At 34.5% G+C, this 15818-nt stretch overlaps 2 protein-coding genes across 3 annotated transcripts; both read right to left on the bottom strand.

Annotated features, from left to right (window-relative positions):
* Positions 1-766: 766 nt before the first annotated feature.
* LARP6A (RNA-binding protein) lies at positions 767-7177 on the bottom strand. The gene is made up of 11 exons (XM_088211239.1): positions 6769-7177; positions 5948-6029; positions 4555-4649; positions 4376-4447; positions 4212-4291; positions 4017-4101; positions 3105-3152; positions 2945-3010; positions 2738-2872; positions 1245-1329; positions 767-1158 (listed from the first exon to the last, which is right to left on the bottom strand). The coding sequence occupies exons 1-11, from the start codon at positions 7051-7053 to the stop codon at positions 1034-1036; spliced, it is 1158 nt and encodes a 385-aa protein (XP_088067365.1). The 5' UTR covers positions 7054-7177; the 3' UTR covers positions 767-1033.
* A 2342-nt stretch (positions 7178-9519) lies between these two features.
* Positions 9520-14687, bottom strand: LOC110807618 (choice-of-anchor C domain protein, putative (Protein of unknown function, DUF642)). 2 transcript variants are annotated; one of them, XM_022032785.2, is made up of 3 exons: positions 14471-14687; positions 12131-12637; positions 9520-10305 (listed from the first exon to the last, which is right to left on the bottom strand). In XM_022032785.2, exons 1-3 carry the CDS (start codon positions 14571-14573, stop codon positions 9716-9718), a joined length of 1200 nt encoding a protein of 399 aa, XP_021888477.1. In that variant the 5' UTR covers positions 14574-14687; the 3' UTR covers positions 9520-9715. The 2 variants fall into 2 exon arrangements, with proteins under 2 accessions (XP_021888477.1, XP_088067448.1); XM_088211322.1 differs by lacking the exon at positions 14471-14687 and adding an exon at positions 13168-13279.
* Between the last annotated feature and the right edge of the window lie 1131 nt (positions 14688-15818).

The raw sequence follows: 15818 nt of genomic DNA, 5'->3' as shown, positions 1-15818 counted from the left end.
GGTACTCAAATACTTTTGTTTCCAATTTGCCACTTCTTTACCTTAGTCACAGACGACTACCTCTTTCGTCGCTTTTGCCACCGACCACCACCGCTCTCTTTCGCTATTGTACGAATCGTCACTATTGTTATTTTTACTGTTACTATAATTATTATTATCTGACCAAAGGTTATTGTCGTTGTAACCTTCGTTACTATCAGCATTATTGTTACTGTTGCTGCTATGTTTATTCCATCACATGAACTAATATAAGAAGAAAAAAAGAGTCTTTTGTGATATACTGGTCACTTATGTATCCAATGATCCCAAATATACAGTAGCCAAAAGAGTAATTTAGCAGAGGAGGAGAAGATTGTGGCAACCAAAAATTCCAGACTGAGGTAGGTATTTTACTCGGGAACTCTGCCATCAAACTTACAAAACAATATATTCACCACAGAGGAGATTAATTTGAAAACCTAATCTCTGATTCAACTAAAAGAATAAGATTTCATATATAAGATGGCTGGTTGGTTGCATTTTCTTTTGTTCATTATTCATCAATCTTGCAATTGCAGCTAGCTTTTCAATGATACATCACAACTTCAAATTAACTTGATCAATGGTACACATCAAACTGCAAATTACCTTAGCTTTCTAGCTCACCTGAGTGGCTAGTCTCCTGTACACCTGCTTTTTTCCTTCTTTAATAAGGATAGAAGACATTCACCGTGAATGAAAATTTTTAGTATGACAAGATACCAATAAGGGAAAAAAGAGAAGGATCTCAATCAGGCAAATTATGAATTTCTATTTAACGAAAATCATGTCGTCATCATTACTGTTATAATATTTCCATTATGCAAGCAAACCTTCTACATCGACAGGTATGCTAAGACGCAAATCGTAATTAAAAAAAATTAAAACCACCTGAAATAGAGTCTAATATCATTGCAAACACATTTAAATACCCTTTTTCCACATCTCTACAATGTGCTACACAGCATCATAAGGCACAAAGTTTACATCAGTCGCACAGAGATCAAACCATTTGTTAATTTTGGTTGGAAATGGGAGGCCGACCACGTCCCATCGTGAATCCCCTGGTTCCATCTGGCATTCTCGGACCCGGAGGTGGCTTTGAGATTTCAGTGGCATGAGAAGAAGTACTTCCATGACCTGGGGGAATATGAGCCACATGATGTTTCATCAAAAGTAAGACAGAAGAGAAGGAACAATAATATAAGGGAGCACTTGGTACATACCCAGGCCATTGTTGCCACGGCGTTTCAACCGTCCTCGATTTCTACCTCTATGCCCATTTTTTTCTTTAGGAGGGTGATCTCCTTCCTAATATACAGAGGCAGCAGACTTAACTACAGCTCAAAGGGCACATTTATTGACGTCCTAAGGACCTAGAAACCGGAGTTCGGAACAGAATCTAAAGTTTCTCAAAGCTTCAGTGCATTACTAAACGCTTATATTTGAATCAATATGTTGAATTTCTACAAGTTTACATTTGAACATGCATATATATATGTAGATAAAATCGAATGAAGAACAGAATTTATATTGGAGGTTGGTTAGCGCAACCAAGGGCACAAATAGTGGCCCATGATCGTTCCCAGTGAACAGACTTTGTTGATAATCTACTCCAATCTGCGTTCTATGCCTCAATCTCACCACCGAATAAAAGTTGTGATGCAAAAAGTAATTCACCTTTGATTGGCACTAATAAGAGCAGGGATTTATAAATCCAAAACTAATAATTCAAAACCCAAATCTTGATGCCCAAAGAAGTGCACAGAATAGTACAACATTGAAAAAAATGCACACTTCTAGAACAGATCAAGAGAACAAAAGTAAAGGAGAATAAAGCTGATAAGAAAGGAAGGAGAAATAAGGTTTCAAGAAAATTAAACTTATTTCCATATTATCCTATGACCGCTAAGAGAAGGGTTAATAAAAGATAGATAATCCGGCGAAAACTGCAAAATCCAACATTATCAGAATGATAGTTTGAGTTTAGTTTACAATTTAAAGAAACTGCCATTAACTGAAAATTCAAAAGGTTAACAATCATATTAAATACATGTTTTGTATTATAAATGTAACATATGTTTAAATTATATGTGTATATGAACATATTTAAACAGAATTAATAAACATAAAACAATCAAATTTAATATATTGTATCCTTGAAAGAGTTTTTGTAATTTAATTTTAGAATACCTAAACTACGTTATAAAAGTTTACTAATGTTAGTTGCATATTTCAGTTTTATCTTTAAAATTTTTAACATTTTCTTATGAACTTTATCCTGAAAATTTGAAAATTCGATAATTTCATATTGTAGATGAAATATAATTAAAATGGAAACTTATTTGTTAAATTAATTTTTCATTTGTAATTGATTCAATTTGACTAACTATTGATTGCAAAAAGTATAATTCCATTTGGTCCCACATTTTGTGAAACTATTCAGTTTGCTTTGCCTTTTTTAGTAAAATCACAGTTAACTAACCCGTGAACATAACCCACTGAGGCCCCAAATCCTGGCAAGAGTTTCATGCATATGAAAGCTTAAAATAGATATTTTCAAGAACAACCTCAAATTCGGGGCTAACAACTTCAAAAAAGCTCCTATCAAACATTCAAAATGCACATCTAGAAACATATGCAGAAAAGGCTTTAGACAGTTAAAAGCTTCAGTAGGAAATAGGGTGAACAGCTTCAAAGAAGAATGTAACTGAGCTACCTCTTCATCAGGTGTATCATCATGATGTCCACTAAAGTTATTCTCCTCACCACCTGTTTGTGCAGATGCCCGACCACCAATGTTCTTTTCAGAATCAGGTGCCCTCCAGGCATGTCTTTTCTGCCCATACTTTCCCTATAGTAAACAATCTTAAAATTAGCACTTGCGATAAACAATACCAGAAAAGACAAATCTGGAACCAATTACCATTCTCTTAAGAAGCTTGACCCGTAAACCATTTCTCCAATCTTGGTCATTATTCAACAAAGCCACCTGATCCAATTACCAAAGAAGTGCAGAGATTCATTCAACACAATTACGCATGAACCCTATGCAGAAACTACTGCAGGAATTACTCAATACTCACCGCTCTCTCAGCTGCCTCCTCTGTTTCATACTCCACAAGAGAATGTAACTATAAGAAGAAAGCAGAAGAATTAGTTCACCAAAGCATTAGGTCTTCCCCAAAAAAGATTCTAAGATCAGAAGAGAAATTGAGAAAAATATTACGGAAAAAATGTCCTCCACAATGACTTAACAAAAGAACTGTTCAAATGCAGAAACTACTCATTCAATAGGTGTCAATTTCTCCTCATCTTCTTGTATGACTAAGTAGCAGGTAGGATAACACCATTGCCATCACTACTATTAAAGCTTGCTCCATCGATTAAATTATGCCAGCAGGTTGATTTTCTACCCTAATCACCAATCTCTTTTACTATGGTCCCGGTAGAAACAAAAGTTGGCCGGTTTTCAGGACTTAAAGTTGGCCAACACTAACAGAACTGCAAGTTAGTTCACATGACAGCAACAAAAGAAGAAATGTTTATGCATAGAACTAGCCAAAATATATCTCAACCATTCTGACGACAAAGAAGGCATGGGAAAATTCCTATATTGCCTCCTTCAACAACTGACATGATTTGAAAACATCAATAAATAAGGTGAGAGAAAGTTGCCTACCTAATAAATGGGTGCCCAACAGTCATTAGTAAAAGCAACTAATGCACATTGTATATATCAGTCTCATAAATATTAAAGAATATAAAAGATTACTTTGATTTCAGAATCATAATCAACAAAAATATCAAGTTAGTTGCAGAATAACCACAGTTATCCAAGCCAAGAGATTTATACTAAATTACTAATAAAAAAATTTCATCAAATCAACTACAGAGAAAGATAAACTTAAACATTGATCCAAAATTTTTAGAGTAATAAAGAACTTGCTATAATCACATAACAAAAGTTCGTCCCAGACAATTTTGCGGCTCCATACCCTTGTAGTGAGCAAGATCTCTGCCTTGATGCTTTTTTTTGACTCTTCCATAGCATGAGGGTCACGAATGGATATACTTTTTATACTGTACATCAAGGGGAAAAAAGTGCATGTTAAAATGCAGAAATGATAAACCTAAAATTCAAGTCACACCACCAGGCATGGAAAGAGTTCATAAGGAAAAGAAAAGCATACTTTCCAGCTTCACCAAATATTTTTCGAATGTTCTCCACTGAGTGATCCTCTGGCAGATTTTCTACTAAAACAGTGAATAACTACGGTCCAGAAATTAGATGCCACAATGTCTAGAAATAAAGCAAGAGATCATGCGAGAGCTAAAAAAATCTTCAATGTAGTACCTTTGAATCCCTGACATCAGTAAATGGTAGAGGATTAAGACGCTTTACCTTCTTCCCATCTGCACTCACAACCTGCAGGTGTTTGGTAGAAAAAGAAAATACTGTAAGAATACAATGGGTTTCTTAACTAAACACTACTAGGAACAGCTCTGGATTATGAAACAGAAAGAGACACTTACGAGCAAGGAAGACTCCTTAAGTGCCGCCACTATTGACGGATAATAACGGGTGAGCTTTTTCATTTTTCTGAAAGAAGCAATAGCTGAAATAGGAACTGCATAAAAAATTTAAACGCATTGCTCTGTCAAAGGATGACCTAAGCATGAAAAAACTCCTACTTTAATATCAATATCAAATTAGTTGAAGTCATGTTTTCTTTCTTTGAACTTTTTAGCCAGAAATCTAATTTTATCACTACCTACGTATAGACAAAAAGAAAACTACATGGAGACAATAGGGACATGAACATGTTAAATTTAATGCGAATAAATTCAGATTAGCATTAGAGGAAAGTCAAAGGATTTTCCCCCTCAATTTTAATATTCAGCATACACCAGGCTTTCTATGGTTCTAAATTGAACTTGAATGTATCCAGATCAAAGCGCAAGAGCTTAATTTCTCCGATTGAAGTTCAAGAGTTGAATTGCACTTTTTATGGCATCGAAAGGCATCTTACTAGTACACCTTTAGATTAGATCCCACAGCCATCGCTGCAGTGTACTAACTTGAGATTAAAGAAAAAAAAAAAAGAAGTCTATGCTGGTCTTCAAAAAACATATAGTTATATGAATAGAGAGAAATCAGAAAGCAGTAGTTGCATAGTCATTCAGACTGAGCTCCGGAAGTTCGGCACAGCAAGAAAAATTAGCTACACCATGAACATCCACGGTAGGCAGCCTGTAATAAGTACCTGCTTTATTTCATCACCATCATCTCTATTCTAGAGAATCTCTGAGATTCATTACCAAAGCAAGCATCTCAAGATGCTTGATTTGTCAATTATTTCAAACAGTTCTTATCTATTTCACTTCATGTTGTAAGGAAAACAAAGTCATTTATTGGTTGAGAAGGTATGAGTCTTATTTTCCCAAGCTATCTTAATGCAGAACATATCCCTATAATTTTATCCAAACTAAATACAAAAGGGAAAGGGAAAGAAATAAGCTTTGACTTTTTTCTTTGGATTTAGGAAGAGAAATAAGCTTGTCATTCTGTTCAACAGCATAACAAAAAATAAAGAACAGAAGGAAAAGAAGAATTGAGGATAAGTAGAGTGGACACATGCATATAGTTCATTTTAAAATATATGTTTAATTGTTTGACAGTAATTCATTGCAAGGGGTTCAAGTATCACAGAAGTAAGAACTTAAAGATGTGGATTGCAAATGTTGCCTGATAACTGATGTGGTACATGTCTCAACAAAATAATGGTTTGAAAACAAGAATACAATACCACACATGTGCAGAGCCACATATGGGTCGGAATTATGTCAGCCATTTTTCAGTATCAATGTGAAATTAATGCTGAACTAAAGTGTGAATATATACGTCAACTAGATATTAAATACTTACCAAAACCTTCCTTGTTCTTCTTAATCAAACTCATCATATACTTATCAGTGAGCAAATTTTCATCACTGAAATAATATTCAACCTGCAACATGAAGAGTTGCCAAAAAAATGACAAAATTCAAACCTTACTTGTTTAACAGCAAAGATGTAGTATGATTTGGTACGTATATCACACTTACAAGCCACAAGTAAACTTCCAAGTTGTAAACGTCATGATTGAATTTGTTATCCATTAAATTTAACAGTGAAAGTTCTACCTAATCTCGAAGCCATGACATTAATTAGCACAAAACCACATATTTTCTGTTTCCCAAAATCGAACCTTTTTTTTTTTAACATACTTGACTTCTAGCTTCTCTTAGAAAAAAAATAGAAAAGACTGCCATTTGCGGAGCCAAACACAATACTTGTCTCCCTGTTTTTAGTGTTCCACAACTCAGTTAAGCTGGACAAAGTAAAAGTTCCAATAACCAAATGTATAAAAATCTTTTTTAAAAAATAAAATTCTTTTGTTCGTTCTTTCTTGTATTTTACCGCAATCCAACTGCAAGCTTAAAAGTTTGTAGGGTTTAATATCGAACGAAAAATCAATAACCACATAAGAAATATCAGTTCGAAGAAAATCGAAACGGAGAATAATATTGCTCAAACTCCAATAACAAACTACTAAATCGTCCTAGCATCAGAACTTCATTCTCCACTAAAAGGCGCATAGAGTGCTAGGGTTCAATTTTAAGAGTAAAAAGTAAGAAAACACAGCAAATGACGACAAACACCTAACAAATAACAGCACATTTAGAAAAGATAGCGGGTTCCCTTGCCTGCTTAATGATCTTGCTTTTGAGATCATCAGTGAGGACGACGCCGGGTCCAGTGGACTGATAATCGTGATCCTTATCATGACCGTGGTCATGATCTCGGTCGTCCTCGTGCTTGGAATCTTGACCGAGATCATTTTCATGACCGTCATCGGACGGGGGAGGAAAGTACGATGGAACCATGTCCTCCGGAGATCCAATCGGAGTTGACTCAAGATCATGCGTTGGTGGTGACGAGCCCAAACCAACGGCGGCGGCCGCGACGGTAGGGCCCTCCTCCAAATCCATGCTTGGAGAGCGAGAGAGGTAGAGAGAGAAAGGGGGTAGCGAGTAGTGATTCGAACTGTACAAATGGAAGAAACCCTCCCGCCCTTTCTGTTCTCCTGCTCTCTCGATTTTTCGGCTCAACACTCTCCCCTTTAAATATACTACCTGCCATTTCCTCGTCCCTCTTTGCTGGGGGATGAGCTAAACGACTCCGTTTTACATACCATGAAGAGTCATTTTTCAACGTTATGCGCATGTCTCCAACAATTTCATTGCTCAAATATAACAAGGGGATGACATGTTGTAAGTAATTTTCTACAAAAAGATTTTGAGTTTTATATAAATTTTTTAGTACGAAGTTATTTACGATATTGAAAGTTTGTGGTTATTTCAAAAATAATGCAGTAATAAAATTTTTCGACAGATTTAATGCAAGAATATCAAAACAGTTAACGTTCCTCTTTCTAATAATCTCAATCCAAGTACAAAACAATATATATTCTCGAGATCTGAGAAGAAAAATACGAAACATGTTCCATACATTTCAATAACAAGAAGTCTAATATATTATCTAGTATATACCAAGTTAAATTTACCTCATATACTTAGAATTATTAATAAATATTTACTTTATCCAAGCATAAAGTATCGAAATACGAGAAATAATTTAACAGACATATCAATAAAATCTCAAAACTCTATCATTTCTTAGGAGTTAAGATTCCATATTAATATGATTCACATATCTATACAAGACTGAAAATGTTAATAAAAAAAAAGTATATTTTTACTTATTTCGTTACATTTTTTAGAAATGTTGTACTTTGGCAATCAAAGTTATAGAAGAAGGTAGAGTTTATAGCAACCAGATATCATTTCTATTAAATATATCTAAATCTATTGACATAATCCTTCGAGAGTTCTACCAATAGTTACTTTTTTTGTCCAAGTTATTAATATACTAAAAATTTATTTCAAATTTATTAGATTGTTGTCTCGTAGTTTTTTTTTTAACGAGTTTTCTATAAAAAATTTTGTTGTCTTTTTAATTATGTTGCTCGGAATATTTTGCTTGATTAATAACTTGATGGTTTACTCACTTTAGATTACAAACAAATAGAAAATTTGCTTATTAGACATTATTGCTTCCACATTTTTGCATGTGATTTTCTCAACATATGACTGACAAAGTTATTGATATTCCCTTGTTTAAAAAGCACATTATATATTAGAACAATATCAAAATGATATGAAGTTGCCAACTAAGGAGTGATGAAAATATAACTAAACACATATAACATCTATATATTATAACCACAAGTTAGTAAGAAATGGATATATGCCATATTATCACTTGATGATGTCTACAATTTCAAAAAATACATGATAGCACATACTTGTCGCTAGGTGCTAACTGAATATCTATTCACTTATATCAGTCGTTAAAGATAATTTATTATTACTAACAATTGAGGGGATTTACTATCTTCATCATTTATTAAGATTTATTAATGAGAAATTGTGAGAAATCAATAAATACTGATACACCATAAATACTAGATAATTAATCCAATGAAGATTTTCGGACTCTTTTTATATTTTTTTTTTCTAACTCTTTCAGTCTCATTATTTTTTCTCATGTCTATCTCATACCAGTTTGACCATCATATTAATATTGCGATAAAATCTAGAATCACCTATGTATTCAATTTAGCAAGTTTTCCTAATAAAAAACCTCTGTACGTGAGAGGTGGAGTAGAGAAAAGGACAAAAAGACAATAGAAGAAAATGATCCATCTATTTTTAGACTTAGAGTAAGGAGCAACGTACGGTTACTATGTTATGCAATAATATCCTAACTTATTTGTTTGGTCTCGGTCAAATATGTTTGGGATTAACCGTATCATAAGTATCCATAAAGCTTGCTTTAATCCTAAGATGAAGCTTAAATGACATGCATAACCTACAGGACTGCAAAATACTATAACAATAGAATCAAACCGAAGACTTCAAAAGGAAAATTGGTTAAAATAGTATTAAAATCGAGAAATATACAGTAGTAATTAATTTACAATAGTTTTGAAATATGAAAATTGCTATGGGTGAATTATAATGAATTATCAATTTTTTTTTTTCTTTTTTTAGAAAAATATATTGTGATATTAATTAAAATATTTTTTTTAATCGTTATAGTTATTGTCAAAATAATAAATACGCTGAATAAATTAAATATGTTAAAGTCTAAAATTCGCGTCAAAATATTACCTTTTAACTTAAAATTTTCAAATGAAATTAAAAAAAAATACCAATCAACACCTACATTTCAGACAATTTTATATTTGCAATCAACAGTGAATTTCAACCACTATTAACTAAGATTTTATAATGTTACGATTTTTATGAATTTGAATAAACTAATGTTTACTATGACAATTGGTAGGCCGAAAAAGAATATATATATATATATATATATTAAGATACTATTCATAAACAAAAGTGAGATATAACACTCTCATTTCTTACAGCAAAAACTCAGGAAAGAAGCAAACATACAAGAGGAGTGGAGATTTTGGTTTTACCAAAAACCCTACATTGCATACCCTATCAAGCCATAAGGTAAATAATATAAATATAACCCAACACAACATATCCACTTGACTCCTTCCCAAAATATACTATAGCCTTAAACAAAGAGTAGTGCGAAAACTAAAAACCCTAACGCTGAACTTAGTCTTGCAAAATCATTTCCGCAAGACCCTGAAAACCAGACCCGGATATCATCCACGACTGGGCCGCACAGTGAGCTCAAGTCGTCGCTCCTGGTGTTGTAATACACACTATAGAATGCAATTCTTGACCTCTCAGCTTTGGCCGTGAAGTTGAGGGCAGCAGTTTGGAAAGTGGAATTGGCATCGGCCATGTAATGAAAGTTCTGAGCTTGGTCACCAGCAAAAGCCATAACAGCCAATGGCTGCTTGCATTTGTCTCCAGCTTCTCCTAGAGAGAAGGACAAGCTGTATTCTCTGTCAGGCGTGGTCTCAACCATCTGAGAAATGATGCCTTCTTTTCCAGAGAGCAACTCAATGGCTCGCTTGCCCTGTGGAACTGCGAAATGGTTGGAATCTATGAAACGAACTGCCCTGTTTGATTCCACATTCCAACCTGGCAATGGTGAGATTTCTTCGTCTAGGTTCATTGGCAGCAAGACACCAAGAGAAACATTTTTGTATAACCATGGACCTTCTTCGAGATCCCCATTCACCACTGCATTGCCTGTACAGAAAGTGTCCGTGGTGATTAACAACTCATGTGAAATCAAATCAAATATGTGTGCATTTTAAAGCAACTTAGTCACAGGTCAAGTATGATGACTTTATACGCACACATAAACATGTATTGTTTACGTTTACATTCGTTAAAAGCAGAAACTCAAAGTTTGTTGTTAAAGAAATCTAACAACAAACAGAACACAATTTCAAGTTTGTACTAAAGTTCTCTATTAATTTAGAAGTTTCATATGCCTTTACCAGATCAACCCAATCTATACAAATGATAATAGTTTCTGCTATATATGTAAAAGCTTGAATTGAGTCTTGAAAGACTGAATCTTGAGCATTAATGATCAAGATATATATTAAATAGAGGTGGATTAGTTGACGGTCGTGCATGCTGACTTTGTCACCATCTTATCATGCAACAAAATGTATATATACCAAGAAAAGAATCTCCGTTCGTGATTATCATAATATGATTAATGCAAAAGCTATATAAAAGTACGTATTAAATGTATATTACGAAGTAAAGAATCCTAGACCTGAAAAAAAAAAGTGACCAAATACTATGAAGCAAAATTTCCAGCAAATCATAGTAGCTTCATGCTTTCCCCAAAGCTACTATGATGGCACATGTTTATTATAAATACAACTACTATTGAAGCAATCATACTGTCTTTAAATTGCTTTATTCTTGTTTTCCTGATAATGTTTCTATACATTAAAGAGGATTATTGAAACAGTACCCACCTCTCTGAGAGTCTGAAACTATTACATTTCTGTTTTCCTAATAATCACCCTTGTTCTGTAAAGTAAAGAGGATTAATAAAGAAACCAGATACCCACTTCACGAATTAATTCTTTTTTTTATTAAAAAAGTAGAAATTGAATAAGGAATTTTAGAGGAGTAAAGGTTCTACGTCTGGTTAAGGGTCAAATTCCTAAACTATTACTGCAAAGCAACTACTTAAGTTACCTTCCTACATTAAAGTTACAATGGTAATTAACAATCTGAAATAAGTGTACTATAAACCAAAACCCTAGCTATTATTAATTAATGGAACCAAGTAAATTTTTCAAGAACTTAAACTGATAGAAAAATATTAATATATTATTATATAATAATAGCTATATAACCAACACTTTGAGCCTTCCAATTGGACCGACCATTAATTTGGTGGGTCTTAAACTTCTTTATACTGTCTCTCTAGGATAAGGAACTTGGATTAATTTTGCTTTTGAGAATCACAAAAGGAGTGAACTGAAAGGGATATTGCCTACAACTATAAACCCATTCACACTGGATGCTAGCATCAGATCCACACGCATGCTGGGCCGTACCCTTGAGCTGCCCATGATTTAAATTACTTTTCTCCACAATAAAGAAAGAAAAAAAAGAAACAAATAAAATTTGTTTGATGTTATTTATGTAGAAAATGTCAATGCTATTTGATAATGCAAGATTTTATTTCGTTGGAATTTTCCATACATATAAACCTAGATTAAATCATGATGAAAATTAAACAATGGTTTGTCAAGAAAAAAAAAAGTTTTAATGCTAAAAGATATACTATAATTTCAATGTGGTATAAGACAAAAATGACGAAACATATTAATCGGTATTTCCAGAATACAATACCCACTACCACTATAAAAACAAGAAAGGTACCATGGTGATTGCAAGTAGATACAAGGTAGTAAGGTAATTTCAGTTTTTTATAGTCAACACTTTCTATTGATTAAATAGAAATAAGTGTATATTCCCAAAATGTAGCAGAACAAGAGAAGATAAAATGGTATATAGATTTTATATATAAGAAAATTACCTTTGGGCCTATCAGGGGTGAAAAGCTTCTTGACAGCAATGTCATCGATGATTGGCCCACAGGCGGGGTCCTCTTCCATGCCCGGATTCCTAAAAACCAACCTCACGCTATCCTCTTCTGCCTCAAAGGCCAACGCATATGGGTCCCATCCCTGCACGTTATGCAATGTTTGCAGGTCTATCGTCTGCGATGCACTCGAAGGCGGTACCGACACGTTCAGCGACTCCCTGTCGTCTGCGCACGTGCGAGCCGCACTGAACGTTACAGCATATATCGACCCTTTCTCTACCGCCAGTTCCTGACTGACTTCCGCGTCGTTGCTCAATCTAACGGCGTGACTACCACCAGGGACGATGAGTATCATCGCGCCCTGTCTTTGCCCCGACGATACCAACTCCACGGTGCCGTTTTTCTGCCACCCTGGAATCTCCGCGGGCCCATCCGACATCGCCTCGCTCGGGAAACCATTCGCTGGAGCCGTCTCAAAATCACCATTTACTACCAAACCTGCCAAAAATAGAACCCCACTAAGTTCTCAATTCTAAACTTTAAAAATTTTATCTACAAAAATTAAGTCATGACTGAGCATTCTTCAGTTTACTCCATTAAAATTAATAAAATTTCAAAACACCATTTTCTAGATTATACGAAATTTTTTTAAAAAAACTTATTGTTTAGAATTTTTCTTATGTTCTTGTTTAAGTAAGTATGACTTTACAAAATGAACTGTCTATAAATCTCAAATGTGTTCCAAGCATGACCCTTAGAAATGACTAATTAAAAAAAAATTTGTAGAATGTCCAAAAAATTTAAACAAATTCTAAAGTTTCTTAATTCGTTCGAACTACAATACTAAAAAATAATATCCAAACTATGGCTTATGGGTTACAGCTAGAAACAACTTGGCATCGTTAAATCACACAGAATGTGTGGCATCTGCATATTTCGAGAAATAAATAAAGGGAATGCAAGAGTAGATATACTTCATTATCACAAAATACTATACTGATATTGACTACATTAAAAGGCAAATATACCGTCACCCATCACTTAATCAGACAAGAATTGTACAGCACTTAACATCTAAACAATTATCATGAGGCATCTGATAAAAATTCAAAAAGGAAGAAAGACATTACATACTAAATATTTATGGGGAAAAAAGAGCAAAACATGTTTTTTCTAAAAAATGAAACCACTGTAAGCCCATCACTTTTTACGCGAGAAAAGAAATGATTGAGAAAAGAATCCGCGTTAAGCGTGTGGGACCAATTCGCACCGTTTTGGGATCAGCTTTCCAAGCGACTTGAGAGACTCAAAAGTCAAAAAGAAGGTAAGACGGTGATTAAAAAAAAAAAAAAAAAAAAAAAAAAACACGGTAGCAATAGCATACTGAAAGCTGCTACGCTGTCGTTTTGTTAAATTAAGGTAAAAAGCAACTCAGTGTTGGCGCTTGGCGGGAATGTATGTAGTCTATTGATGAGAAAAAGAACCCTAGGGACCCACCGCATCCCAGTCTTCCTTTTTTCCTTTGCTCGTTTCTTTAGCGAGTTTCATTTACAGTTAATTTTTATGCACGAAAATATAAAAATTAGGGTTGATGAAGATGGATTACATATATAATTAGAGTGTGGGAGTAAAGTTTTCAAAGAATGAAGAGGTTTTTGGTCAAAATTGCAGCAGGAAATGAGGAGAAAACAGAGGATTCATTTGATTGGGATGATTTTGGTCGGGGAAGACACTTTTGTTTCAAGTGGGGATTGCTCAAGAATACTAGACACATCACAAAAGAAATATCTCCGCGGTAGGCCCGAACAACTTTTGCAGAAACAGCGAACAAAGAAATGAAGTTGAAAAATCTTGTAATTGGTTACAACCTGGCCGTAAAACAAGTCTAAGAGAAGTTGATTTTTCAAGCGCGAAACAGCTGAGGAAGGTTTTTTTTTAAAGAGAAATCTAAGTGCGTACCCCCAATTTTCTTCTGCAATGAATGATACGAGTAATCAAATGTTATTTAATGTTTTGCTTACAGTGCGAAAAGAAGAGTATATTATCACTACCGCTACCTTGTATGTGTGTGGGTGTTAAGATCTACTACCGTTCTCCATGCTAATAAAGAAACGATTGGAACGATTTTGTTTTTCGTCAATCGATTCCTCTAACCGTATTCTCCACCGTTAACCAATTAGCACACGCACACACAGAGTGTAGTTATTCTAAATCAAATTGCATTCACGAAGAATCCATAGAAATGTGAAGAAGAAAAGCAGTAGCCAGATCTTACCTAGTAATCACAAGTGAAGGAAGAAGAAGACGAAGAAAAGACGAGAGAAAGCGTACCATCTTGTATTGGAGCTGCAGCAGAAGCCGAACCAGCAAGGAGAAGCACAAGTATACCTATCCATTTTCTTCTCGTGTGGCTTCCGACCATCTCCGTACCCATTGATTCTCTCTCTCTCTCTCTCTGAAAATCACGCTTTTTGAGTGGTGCTTAGTCTGTTCCTGCGAGTGGAGTGGCGAGTGAGAGACAGGCAGTGTGTGGCTTTTACCCGAGATTCCAGTTTTATCGTCGTTACTCCAATTATTTATTTATTTATTTATTTTTTCACGTAATTTTAAATTGTAATTAATAAATGAGAAAAGTAATGTGAATGAAAAAGCAAAAAGGTGGACCCTACAAATATTATATAAATAATTCCGTGTTTTCTGAAATATGGTCTGGCTGTTGGGCCGCCAACCGCCGCATGTACAGTACATGGAGAGTCGTCGCGGCCTCCATTGCTCCTGTCTGCTAAGTTATTAAAGAATTTGAACGTGTTTGGGTGGGTGAGCGATTGCACCAGAGAGGCTCCATTCTTAAAGCCAGTTTGTTGGGGGAGGAGGCGATAGCAACCAAGTTGTGGGCTTGGGCTTGGGCTTCAAATATATATTGAATTTCTCTGTCTTACATTCATTTCCTCACAACCTCTAGAACTACCCTTTCGTTGTTTTCAACAATGGAATATCGAGATGCACGGAAGAAAAGCAAAAGCAGAGCGAGGCTCTGATTGAAGATGACATTCGCAGTCGATCAACTTTTCCCTAAAATTGCAGTGGGAGGATAGAGATTTCTCTGAGGGAGGAGATGGATGGTAGCAAGAGATAAAAAAAAGAAATCTTGGTGGTAACTCAAAGAAGAAAGAACATGAAGATTACAGTGTCCGCCGAATAAATTAATTTAACAGTACAATCTTGCAAAGAATTACTCCTCGACTGTTAAATTAATGTATATCTTAATTTAAGTTACATGTATGCATACATACATACATACAGTTATATATATATATATATATAAAGCTGATTTTAGTGCTGTTCTGATTAAAAACCAAAACTTTTAAATTAGTGGTTGAGATTGCCTACAAAAAATGAGTCCGGAAAAACAAAAGTCTATAATGCATTAATAATTACTTAAAACTTGATTTTCAAAAAGCTTCTTGTCTGGGTAACATATAGTAACCTGGCCAATTATATATATATATATATATATGTATGTGCGTACATATATAGTGCATAAAAGGAAGGCCATGTGCTGTGTGGTCAACTGAAATGAAACCCATCAACTGTCGGGTATTGATATCTACATATACATATATATATTTTGGTGCCCAACAGATTGAGATCTGCAGATTCATGTGTTAGTTGCAGTAAA

Source organism: Carica papaya, chromosome 9 (genome assembly GCF_054855325.1).
Source record: "Carica papaya isolate Zhongbai chromosome 9, ASM5485532v1, whole genome shotgun sequence".
Classification (NCBI taxonomy): domain Eukaryota; kingdom Viridiplantae; phylum Streptophyta; class Magnoliopsida; order Brassicales; family Caricaceae; genus Carica; species Carica papaya.
The sequence above is the reverse complement of the archived record's forward strand: the minus strand, read 5'-3'. Positions and strand labels throughout refer to the sequence as shown.

Coding starts and splice junctions, on each gene's coding strand:
- LARP6A (XM_088211239.1), bottom strand. CDS start 7,053: ATGGATTTGGAGGAGGGCCCTACCGTCGCGGCCGCCGCCGTTGGTTTG. Junction 4,650..5,947: donor GAAGAACAAGGAAGGTTTTG/GTAAGTATTTAA, acceptor TTTTTTATGCAG/TTCCTATTTCAGCTATTGCT. Junction 4,292..4,375: donor CTGATGTCAGGGATTCAAAG/GTACTACATTGA, acceptor TCTGGACCGTAG/TTATTCACTGTTTTAGTAGA.
- LOC110807618 (XM_022032785.2), bottom strand. CDS start 14,573: ATGGGTACGGAGATGGTCGGAAGCCACACGAGAAGAAAATGGATAGGT. Junction 12,638..14,470: donor TGCAGCTCCAATACAAGATG/GTACGCTTTCTC, acceptor TATTTTTGGCAG/GTTTGGTAGTAAATGGTGAT. Junction 10,306..12,130: donor CACCCCTGATAGGCCCAAAG/GTAATTTTCTTA, acceptor CTTTCTGTACAG/GCAATGCAGTGGTGAATGGG.